The 12543-nt window shown below is 37.6% G+C and overlaps 1 protein-coding gene across 2 annotated transcripts in view; it reads right to left on the reverse strand.

Annotated features, from left to right (window-relative positions):
• The window catches only part of ctdp1 (CTD (carboxy-terminal domain, RNA polymerase II, polypeptide A) phosphatase, subunit 1), a 324193-nt gene that overhangs the window by 217035 nt on the left and 94615 nt on the right, over positions 1 to 12543 (reverse strand). For both annotated transcript variants that reach the window (XM_059972529.1, XM_059972536.1), the window contains exon 10: positions 8110 to 8340. In XM_059972529.1, the coding sequence (XP_059828512.1) occupies positions 8110 to 8340 (231 nt within the window). The remainder of the gene's footprint in view (positions 1 to 8109; positions 8341 to 12543) is intronic.

The following is a 12543-nucleotide window of genomic DNA, read 5'->3' on the forward strand; positions in this document are numbered from 1 at the left end:
ACAATTTCACTCAAATTGTACCGCTAAAATTAGGGGTGTGTCTATTTTTATAGACGCCTCAATTTCGTTTACACATTATGAAATTATTTCTGATCCACAGGGTAGATTTTTGTTGATAACTGGTTCACTTTTTAATCGGAAAGTTGTTTTAGTTAATATTTATGCTCCAAACTTTGATTGTCCTGAATTTTTTAAACGTTTATTTACTTCTCTTCCTAATTTGAATGAATATATGTTGATTATGGGTGGAGACTTTAATTGTTGTTTGAATCCTTCGATGGATAGATCTAAACCTATTCGAACTCTTCCGAATAGATCAGCTTTATTTATTAATTCTTTTATGGTTGATTCTGGAATTACTGAAATATGGCGGTTTTTGAACCCTAAAGATAAAGAATTTTCATTTTTTTCACATGTATATCATAGTTATTCTAGAATTGATTACTTTCTTATTGATCATCGTTTATTAACAGATGTTATTGATTGTAAATACGATTCTATTGCTATTTCGGATCATGCGCCTTTGAAGTTATTTATCAAGATTTCGGATTCTTCTATCAATACTAGATCTTGGAGACTTAATGCTACTTTACTTCAAGATCCAGAATTTATTACCTTCATAAAACAACAAATTGACTTATTTTTTTCAACAAACTATAATGAAGAGATTGATAAAGGAATACTTTGGGACTCTTTCAAGGCTTTTATTCGTGGACAAATTATTTCATATTCCGCTGGTAAAAGAAAACAAAGATATTCAGATATAGCTTTATTGGTGGATAAAATTAAAGAAATTGATAAGATTTATTCCGTTACTCCTACCAAAGAACTTTATAAGAAGAGAGTTGAGCTTCAAATGGAACATAGTTTATTATTATCTTCTTCAATTGAGAATCAATTAATTAAGACTAGGGCTCAATTTTATATTCATAGTGATCGAACTGGTAAATTGTTAGCTAATCAATTAAAAGCTATTTCGACTAAGCGACAAATTATTAAAATTCGTAAACAAGACGGTAATTTAACTACTGATTATAAAGAAATCAATAACACTTTTCAAGATTTTTATAAATCTTTATATCAATCAGAATTTGACGGTGACCGGTTTACGATGGATAATTTTTTTAATAATTTGAATATTCCTAAACTGATAGATGAAGATTGTAGCTTGCTTGATGCTCCTATTTCTATGGATGAAATAAGAGAGGCTATCTCATCAATGAGTTCAGGGAAAGCTCCTGGTCCTGATGGTTTTATTGTAGAATTTTTAAAAACTTTTTCTTTATTGCTTTCTCCTTGGCTGTGTGAAATCTTTAATGATGCGTTTGTTAAGAAGAGACTACCTCAATCGTTTTATGAAGCTACTATCTCTTTAATTCTTAAAAAAGATAAAGATCCTACCTTATGTGCATCTTATCGCCCTATATCATTATTAAATGTAGACTCTAAGATTCTTACAAAAATTTTAGCCATTAGATTAGAAAAGGTATTACCACAGATTATTTCAGAAGATCAAACTGGTTTTATTAGGAATCGATATTCCTTTTTTAATATTAGAAAATTGATTAACATAATTTATACTTCATCACCTACAACCCCAGAATGTGTTATCTCATTAGATGCTGAAAAAGCCTTTGATAGAGTTGAATGGACATATTTATTTAATGCATTGAGAAACTTTAATTTTAGTCCTAATTTTATATCATGGATTAAATTAATATATTATAAACCTGTTGCTTCTGTTCTTACAAATAATTATAGATCCTCTTTTTTTCAATTATCTCGTGGTACGAGACAAGGTTGTCCTTTAAGTCCTTTATTATTTAATATTGCATTAGAACCTTTAGCTATTGCTATTCGTGAGTCTCCTAATATTTTTGGTATTACCCGTAATGAGAAGTTATACAAATTATCGCTTTATGCTGATGATTTGTTGTTATATATTTCTAATCCTAGTAGGTCTATTCCTGCTATTTTATCCTTGTTGGCTCAATTTGGTAGCTTTTCTGGTTATAAGTTAAACTTAGATAAGAGTGAGTTATTCCCTTTAAACGCGCAAACTTTATTGAGTGATAGGATGCCATTTAAAGTTGTTACTGATAACTTTATCTATTTAGGTATAAAAATCACCAAGAAATATAAAGATTTATTTGGACTGAATTTTTTACCTATGCTTCATCAAATTCAGCAACTTACTACTAGATGGTCTCCCTTATTTTTATCATTAGTTGGTCGGATTAATGCTATTAAAATGATGATTTTACCGAAATTTTTATATTTATTCCAAGCTTTACCAATTTTTATTCCTAAATCTTTTTTTGATAATATTGATTCAAAAATTTCCTCATTTGTGTGGCAAAATAAAAATCCTAGGTTAAGCAAAAGGCAATTACAAAAGTCTAAAAAAGATGGTGGTTTAGCTTTACCTAACTTTAGATTTTATTATTGGGCGAATAATATTCGTAACCTAATGTACTGGAAACTAGATTTGGATTCACCTGTGTGCCCACAGTGGGTAAATTTGGAATGTAGTGAGGTTAAGGGATATTCTATATTTTCCGTTCTTGGTTCTTTTCTTCCTATTGATTTAGCCAAATTCAATAAACAGATATCTAACCCTGTTGTTAAACATACACTACGAATTTGGTTTCAATTTCGCAAATTCTTTAATCTGAAAAACTTTGCTCTGGACAGCCCTATTTTATGTAATTTTTTTTTTAAACCTTCATTGACAGATCAAGCTTTTAGTATATGGAAAAGGAAAGGTATAAAATGTTTTCGTGATCTTTTTTTTGAAGGTACTTTGATGTCTTTTGATCAAATATCCAACAAATTTGAATTACCTAAATCTAATTTTTTTAGATACTTACAAATTAGAAATTTCTTACATAAAATTCTTCCATCTTTTCCTAACTCAACTCCATCGGATTTTTCAGATTTGATTTTTACTTTTAATCCTTGTCAGAAGGGATTAGTAGCTTTTATTTATAACATGATTATGAAGATACAGCCAGAAATATCGGATAGAATTAGACAAGAATGGGAAAAAGAACTTCGATGTAATATATCAACAGATAAATGGGAAAAAATTTTACAAATGGTTAATTCCTCCTCTATTTGTGCTAAACATGCTTTAATACAATTTAAAATTGTACATAGAGCTTATATGTCTAAAGATAAACTTGCCCGATTTTATTCGCATATTAATCCTCAATGTGACAGATGTCACTTAGAAGTGGCTTCATTGACTCACATGTTTTGGACATGTCCCACTTTACATAACTATTGGAAGGACATTTTTGATGTCATTTCCTCAGTATGGAATATCGATTTACAACCCCATTTTATTACTGCAATTTTCGGTATACCAAATGAAGATGGCAATCAGCTTTCCCCTTCAATCAGACGAATGATTGCCTTTGTAACATTAATTGCCAGAAGGTCTATATTACAAAACTGGAAAGAAGTAAATCCTCCTACTACATTTCAGTGGTTCTCCCAAACTATTTCTTATCTGAGTTTGGAAAAAATCAGAAGCACTATCTTTGATTCTTCAATTAAATTTGAAGAAACCTGGGGACCATTTATTCGACACTTTCATATGAATTAATTTGGCTTATTTCAGATCCTTTTCTCTACTTATACTTGTTCAGGTATGGAGTTCTGGAGTTCTTTTCTTGACACCTTTATATATTTATAAAGTGCTATTATTGCCCATGTTAGTTTTAGTTTAGTATTTTTTTTCAATATATATTTTTTCTCATATATAATTTCAATTTTTTTTTCTTCTTTTTTCGACGATTATTTTTGTTTTTCATATATATTTATATAGACTTGATTGATTTATGTACCTTTTGTTGATGGATGTTTTAATAGGATATTATTATCCTATTACTAATGTAATCTCAAGTTTATTGAATCTGTAATCTATTCATTATTTTGTGTTGTTTTTTTTTATATATGAAATTTAATAAAAAGATTGAAAAAGAAAGAAGAAGCACTGAACAGGCTCTTCCAGCCCAACGAGAGGCACCACCCAGCAACCCATCTATTTAACCCTAGACTAATCGCAGGACAATTTACAGTGACGAATTAACCCACTAACCAATTCATCTTTGGACCATGGGAGGAAATCCACATGGTTTACAGGGAGAATGTACAAATTTCTTACAGATAGCACCAGAAAAGAACTATGGATTGTCCTGAGCCACAATAGTACGTTGCTAACCTCTATTCCACCGTTTCACCCCATGGATTGATGATGGAATGACTTGCTGAGCATTTAATATGGCAAGGTCTGATCTCCTGCTGAATACAGCTCAGTACAGGAGTAATATCTAAAGAGGAACACAAAGTTATGAAGTAAACGCAGTATACATTTTCATCCTTATTGGTATGTGGTTGATATTCTGTCATTATTAAACTACTCTAACCCACGTGGAAAGGAAGAGCAATTTTTCTGTTCATTTGCCTATACTGGGGGCTAACTTTGGATATTTACAAATTCTTAAATTGATTAATTGTGTGCTGTTATCCTATTCACATGGTCACAGGGAGTTATTGGGTGATTTTTGAAGAGTTTTTCATCTCTGTCAGAAATCCCAACTCCCAGGAAGCTGAATTACAAGAAAGTGAATGAGCAAAGATGTTTTATTCATCTTACTCGTTCCAAGTCTTGGTTTTGAAGGGAGAGACTACTGTAGTTTTTTATTCCCTATGGATTGTGATCAACCTACTGGAGTGAGCAGTTGGTTCTGCCTCATCTTTATTCTCCCCCAAAGAAAAGTTGTCAAGCTTGTTCCTTTAAATTCAATTAATTCTCTCTTCAATTTTGTCTATTTTTTTTCCTTTGTTACTTCTGTTCCACAAATTATGCCTTTAATATATGTTATATGAACTTGAGTGAAATTTCTGAGATACTCAAAAGAGCAGAAATACCCAATCTTTGTGGCATACACTTTGCCGATTATTGCCTGGAATACAGGGCTGCAGTTATAACGAGAGAGTGGGTAGGCTGGGTTATTCGCAGCCTGATAACACAACTGTGCTGCCCTAGACCGCAAGGAATTGCAGAGAGTTGTGAATATAGGCCCAATGTATCATGAAAACCAGTTTCCCCTGCACTGATTGCTTACACTTCTCGCTGCTTTAGAAACGCAGCTAACGTAATCTAAGATCCCTTCCACCCCAGGCACTCCTCCTTCATCCACCTCCCAACAGGCAGAAGATACAAAAGCTTGAGAAAGCATACCACCAGGGTCAAGGACAGCTTCTATCACACTGTTATAAGACTCATGAATGGACTTCTTGTGCAATAAACACGAACTTAATCTTTCAAGCTACCATGTCATGGCCCGTGCACCTCATTTGTCTACCTGCGCTGTATTTTTCCCTCAACTGTAATGGCATATTCTAAATGCTGTAATTGCTTTCCTAGTGTACTACCTAAGACTTATTAATGGAAGACCTTTCTGGATGGTACACATACAAAGCTTTTCACTGTATCCACGACAATAATAAACCAGGCCTTTGTGTTACTGTTTATGATCCTCATAGCTACATCCATGTTTTACCTCCTCTCCCTTCAGCTTGCTCCTGCCAGCCTGTGTTTCCCCAATTCCCACCTGTACCCCTCCTGACCCCATCTACCCGCCATCCTTCACCACTACTTGATCCACCAATCAACTACTATTAGGTTTCACCACTCCACCTACTCTTTATACCATCTCTCCTCTCCTCCCTCATTTCAACCCGAAATGTCAACAATTCCCTTACTCCCCAACAACAGATGCAGCTTGACCTTCTGACTTCCTCCAGTGGAGTGTTGCTCCAGATTCCTGCATCTGCACTCTGATGTCTTTACACAAGAGATGATATTATTCCTTGTGCACCATTCCTGTTGGAATATTGTGTAGATAATTAGACCAAGCTGTCATTGAACCAACTGCTACCCAGGCCTTCTAGGACAATAAAGTTTTCACAGTGAACTACTGGAGTGAGATCCCCACAAAGCTAACTGCCAAACTTACCACTGATTCTTTGGCACCAGCCTCACCTTTACATCCAATTTTTACTTCACCACAACAGAAATATCCATCTCCTCATGCCCAAAAATTAATTCCATACCCCTTTGCCTTGTCTAATCAGAAATCAAATCCTATGATTCACTTCTGGCCACTTTCATGTGATCCTCAACTCTTCCTCCATCCCCCTTGCCCCCATTACAATTCTCCATGGCAACTTGGTTTGTTCACCTACCCAACCATTTGTTCTAGTTATGGCTGCTCTGTTCACCCAACTCCTTCAATACCAGGTGGCCTCTATTCAAGGTGTCACCTTTTTGATCAGGAAAGTGTACAAATTCCTTTCAGTTACATTCAAGGCATTGAAACTTGCAATATTCTCAAATATCCCATGCAAGATATACAAATACCAGCTAGTGCACTCCTGGGAGCGGACTGAAATTTGTAAATCATAATACTCAGGACAGGATTGCTCCACGTTAAAGAAATATTTCTTTCACAGCTAACCAATCACAGCCAGTCTGAGGTTGCTGCTCTATAAAACTCCAGTTAGACCACGCTTGGATTTCAGTTCTGGTTGCCTCATAAGAATGAGGAAGCATTAGATAGGATGTAGAGATTTACCAGGATGCTCCTTCGATCAGAGAAAATGTCTTATGAGGAAAGCTTGCGAGAGCTAGTGCTTTTCTCTTTGTAACAAAAGAAGATGAGAGGCAACTTGATAGAAGTGTACTAAGATTATGACAGGACTAGATAGTGTGGACAGCCAGCACTACTTTTCCCAGGGCAGCAATGGAAATATCAGAGGACATCAGTTTAAGGTGAGTGGAGGGAAGTTTAGGGGAGATGTCAGAGGCAATTTTTTTTATTACATGAAGAGTGGTAGGTACTTAGAACGCACGGCCAGGGATGATGGTGGAAGGTGATGCAATAAGGACTTGTAAAAGACTCTTAGATAGGCACACAGGTGTAAGACAAATGGAAGGTTATGGGCTGTTTCGAAGGGAAGGGTTAGATTCAGGTAGGACTTACATAGGTCAGCACAACACTGTGGGCTGAAGGACCCATACTGTGCTGTATGTACAATAGTAAAAGTGTCAAAATAAATTTGTTATCGAAGTACATATGCTGTCATACAACCCTGAGATTCATTTTCTCACAGGCATACTCAATAAATCCATAATAGCCTCTCAATATTTGGCAATGGGGAAGAGCTGTGCGCCTTAATTGAAATTAATTACCCAGGTTGCAGGGAATAAATTTATTTATTTATAGTTCAAGAAACAAATGAGTGTTCAGTTAAAAATGCAATAGTGAATGACTGGAAATGCAAACTGAGTGTCAATAGTTTACAAACAGTATTACACAGATAAAATTCACACTTCCCATAAGTTTTAAATGAACCATTTTGAAATAAAGGTTTATATTTCCAAACCATTTAATATTCAGCCATATTCACTTATATAAATCAACAGATTCTTTAACAACATTGTTCACCCCTCAAGAGGTCACAGAAGATGGGTCAGCCCCAGCTGACAAGATGGTTGAGCGAACACTGCTTCTATCCTTCTAGCACATCATCAAGCTTCACTGTATTTACCTGCCAGTTCAACCAAATACATCTGGTCTCCATATTATGAACCCTCCCAAGACTGGTTGCATGAAGGATAACACATGCAACCTTACAAGTGATTTTTATTTACATCCATCAACATTTTGCAAGTCTACTTCTTTCCACTTTGGGCAAGTGTTCAGAGGAAATATTAAGATGCAATACAACAAATGGCATTTGTGAGATTGGCAGTGAGGATTTGCTGGCTGTCATTCAGCAGTGGGACATGCAAATATAAACTCTCAGCTTCCAAAACTGCTTTAAATAACTTCACAAAAATCTTTTGCAATCTATTCTGTCAATGTGGTCATTGTCCACACGTCCTCTCTGCTCCTTACAATACACAGGCAGCAACTGACAATGATAATTCTATTTTACATTTGTCCTCTCACCTTATTGATTACAACAATTTTTAAAGAGAACAGCTGACCTAAATAGATTGCTGAGTATGCAGCAGTTTTCTGGGACCATTACCTGAATGATGATTGTTCTCCATGAACCGGTAACTTAACAGGAGCTGCTGGAGCTTGGATGTATGTGGACTGTTTGTTTCCCTGGGAGTCCTTCCGGATTAGCTTCCCAGTGTTGGGATCGTAAATGCGGACATCCGGTCCAGGCTGCACTTTCGGGTGAATGGGAGTTGGATGAAACAACGGTGTTTGGAAGCTACTTTGAAGTTCAGGGAAACTAGCAGGGCTGCTGACTCTGTGGAAAAGGCAGAAACAAATGCATTAGTAGATGTTGATAGATTTGATTCAGTGTAAGGAGTATTTTCATATACAGTGCCTTGAAAAGTATTCAGCCCCACAAATATTATCACATTTTACCTCACAGCTCAGTGAAGTCCATCTTAAAAAGTAGGAAAAGATACAAAACCACAGCCACACTGCATAGCTCTAAGCTAAGTCACTGGAGAAGAATGGCACTTGTAAGGGAGGCTATTGTGATACCAACTGTCGCTCTTAGTGAGCTGCAGAAGAAAATGGCTGCAACTGGAGATGAAGCTCATGGCTCCACAATCTCTAAGGCCTTGCTCAAAATGGGTGCTATGGAAGAATGGCAAGGAAGAAGGTCTGCCTTATATTTAAAAAAAAGGATATCCTTGCCTGTAAAGACTCTGCAAAACTTAACTTAGACGATACTGTAAAGATGTGGAAATAGGTTATAAGGTCAGATGAGACTAAAATTGAACTTTTTGGCCTCAGCACTAAGTGGAATGTGTCTTGTAATTTTAATACTGCGCATCAGCCAGGTAACATCATCCCTTCTGTAAAGTATGGTGGAGGTAACATCATGGCTATGGCAGTGTTGTCAGCAGCAGGAACTGGGGATCTGGTCAGGATTGATAGGAAGATTAATGCTGCTAATTACAGAGACATACTGGGTAAAAAACCAGCTAGCCTTGACCAGAAAGCTTAAACTGCCAGAGCAACTATGGAGTGGCTTCAAAAGAAGAAAATCGATGTTCTTGAGTGGCCCAACCAGAGTCATGACCTTAAATGGATTGAACATCTCTGACAAGACCTCAATTGCTGTCCAGTGCCACTCAGCAACTAACCTGGCACAGCTTCAGCAATTTTGCATGGAGGAATGGGCAAATCTTGCTCCATCACATTGTGCAAATCTCATAGATGACTTATCCAAAAAGACTATAGGCTATAATAGATGCCATAGGGGTTTCAACTAAGTACTGAGCACAGGGGGATGAACAGTTTTGAACTGCTAACATCTCAGTTTTTGAATTTTTAGTGTTTCATAGGGTTTTTGGGCTCTACAGTGAAAAACATTATGATTCACAAATAAAGATTCTCAGTTAAATTGATCAAAATTTGTCGTTCTCACCACCATTCAGGGCAACAAACAATCCTTCCAGGTGAGGTGATACTTCACCTGTGAGTATGTTGGGGTCACCTACTGTATCTGGTGCTCATGGTGTGGCGTCCTGTATATTGATGAGGCCAACGTATATTGGAAACCCTTTCACCGAGCCCCTAGGCTTCATCCGCCAAAATAAAAGCGGAATCTCCTCATGGCCCCCATTTTAATTCCACTTCCCATTTTAACATGTCAGTCCATGACCTCCTCTACTGCCACGATGAGGCCACACTCAGGTTGGAGAAACAATACCTAATATTCCGTCAGAGTAGACTCCAACCTCATAACATGAATATCAATTCCTCAAACTTCCTGTAATGCTCCCTGTCCTCCTCACCATTCCCATTTCCCTCTCTCACCTTATCTCCTTACCTACCCATCACCTCTCTCTTTTCTTTCTTCTATGCCTTCTGTCCTCTCATTAGATTACCCCTTCTCCAGCCCTGCATCTTTTTCACTAATCAACTTCCCTGCTATGTACTTCACTCCTCCCCACTCCTGGTTTCACCTATCATCTTCTGTACCTTCCCCCCCCCACCCCCCAACTTCTTACTCTGACTCATCTTTTTTTTCTCCAGTCTCGATGAAGGGTTTCAGCCCGAAATGTCAACTCTATTCTTTTCCATAGATATTGCCTAGCCTGCTGAGCTCCTCTAGCATTTTGTGTGTGTTGCTTGGATTTCCAGCATCTGCAGATTTGCTCTTTGTGGTAATACTCATTATGGTGAACAAAGGGTTGGGGGCTGAATACTTTTAAGGGCACTGTGGTGTTCATAATAAAGAAAACTACACCAAGGATCATTACAAAAGTGAGATCCCCAGAATAATTGACACCATGACTATGAAATATTGGGTCTGAGAGCTTGGCTGAAGCACTAGGCTTTGAGAAAGATTAAAGAGGAGGACCATACAGAGGACATTATCCCAAATATTGATTTCCAGGTGGCTGAAAACAAAACAGCTGACAACAATCCATGGATTAATCGGAAGACAGGTGGGTACTATAGACCACTGGCAGTTTCAGAAATGGAAACTATCACCACTTTACAGCTGAGAAGTAATACTTGGGTGATAATTAATGGAATTTTGAATGGTAAAGCATCAAAGCTTTAAAGATGATGGAGGTGAAAACCGAATCTCCAATCAGCAAAAATGTGGTTGCTGTTATCCTGTTGTTGCAGCACATGGAACAAAGGATACATTTCTACTCCAGTGTGTAATGAGGACTGGTTTACCAAATTTAAAATTCTCAGGGTTATATCATTCCACTCAACCATGGCTCACAGATGCATTTAGGGCATCATATGGCAAGTGTGAAGCATTAGTCTGATACTTGGAAAAGCTCTGCTGAAGGCAACTAGGGACTTCAGATTTTATTCACAGCTCAGAGAGATAAAAGATAAGCTGTGGGCATAGTTCGAATAATGCAGAGTACCTCTAACATTTCTGTCCTCTCTTAGAAATCTCTGACATCATGCCAGAATAAAAAATTCATTAATATCAGAAGATGCTATATGGAGCTCGAGAACTTGCAAAAGGATATAAATACTAATAAATATCTAATGAGGCAGAACTGAGGTAGTCATACATAGCAAAATTTAACCCTTTTTAACATCAATAAGACATAAAACATAGGAGCAGAATTAGGCTCTTCGACTTATCGAGTCTGCTCCAGCATTCCATCATGGCTAATTTATTATCCCTCTCAAACCCACTCTCCTGTCTTCTCCCCATAAAATTTGATGTCCTTCCCACTAACTCAACCTACAAATTAACCTATAAGGAATCCTGCTGAAGGAATCCCAAGTCCCTGTGCACCTCTAATTTTTGATTTTTCTCCCCATTTAGAAAATAGTACATGCATTTATTCTTCTGCCAAAGTGCATGACCATACACTTCCCAACACCCACTTCCATCTGCTACTTCTTTGCACATTCCCCCAATCTGTCCAAGTCCTTCTGCAGAATCTGTGCGTCCTCAATGCTACCTGTCCCTCCATTTATCTTTGTATCGCCCAAACAAACTTGTCCATAAAGTCATCAATTGCATCATTCAGATCACTGACGTAAAAACTGGGCCCAACACCACCACCTGCAGAACACCACTAGTCACCAGCAGCCACCTAGAAAAAGTCCCCTTTATACTCACTCTTTGCTTCCTGCCAGTCAGCCAATCTTCTATCCATGCTATAAATAATATGAAATATTTTCTACCTACAGCCAACCTGTATGAAGCTTTTGAATTACTAACAAAGATTAGATGCCCTATTTTATTTGAAAAACACATTTGAACATCTCAACAACAAACCAACAGCTTCCACAGGTTGGTTTGGTGCAGAATTTTGACCCAAAACATTAACAGTTCCTTTCTTCACACAAGTGCTGCTTGACCTACTGAGTTTGTCCAGCAGATTAACAGTTGCTCTAGATTCTAGCATCCATCATCTCTTGTGTCTCCAAGTTTCCCTGAAAAATGACAGCATCGTCTTTCGTAATCGCTCCTGTGCCCACAGCATAGCTGTGATTGATCGCGCAGCACAGCTTTCAGGACAAGCTACATTTGGAGGAGGACAGAGGTGTTGTCTCCACCCATGCGCCTGAGATTATACTTAATATCAACAAACTATTCAGACCAAGCACCTTGTGCCACAGTCTCATGAAGACCCTCACCAGCCACCCCTGCAAGTTCAGGCCACCTTACTAGTACAGTATCACCCCCAGACTCAACCAATTCATTTTCCTGGCCATGTTCCAAGTTAAGTCTCCTACTATAAACTGGGTCTCAATCACCAGTTGGCTCTCTATCTTCCCCAACTTAAAGCTTGCATGAAAACTTTTCAGTCTTTGACAATCTCTACTTCTGTGTCCAGTGTAGTTAGCAACACCTGGGAGAAGCCTGCATTCTTCCAAAGCTGGCATCCTGCATGACTCTACCTCTTTCACCTGACCAGTACAGGGCGATGACCTTAGCCACCTGGAATTCAAGCCAGACCTCCATCCCTCAAGATCCTCTGAAACACAGTGAATTCCACCT

The sequence above is a fragment of the Hypanus sabinus genome, chromosome 1 (assembly GCF_030144855.1).
Source record: "Hypanus sabinus isolate sHypSab1 chromosome 1, sHypSab1.hap1, whole genome shotgun sequence".
NCBI lineage: Eukaryota > Metazoa > Chordata > Chondrichthyes > Myliobatiformes > Dasyatidae > Hypanus > Hypanus sabinus.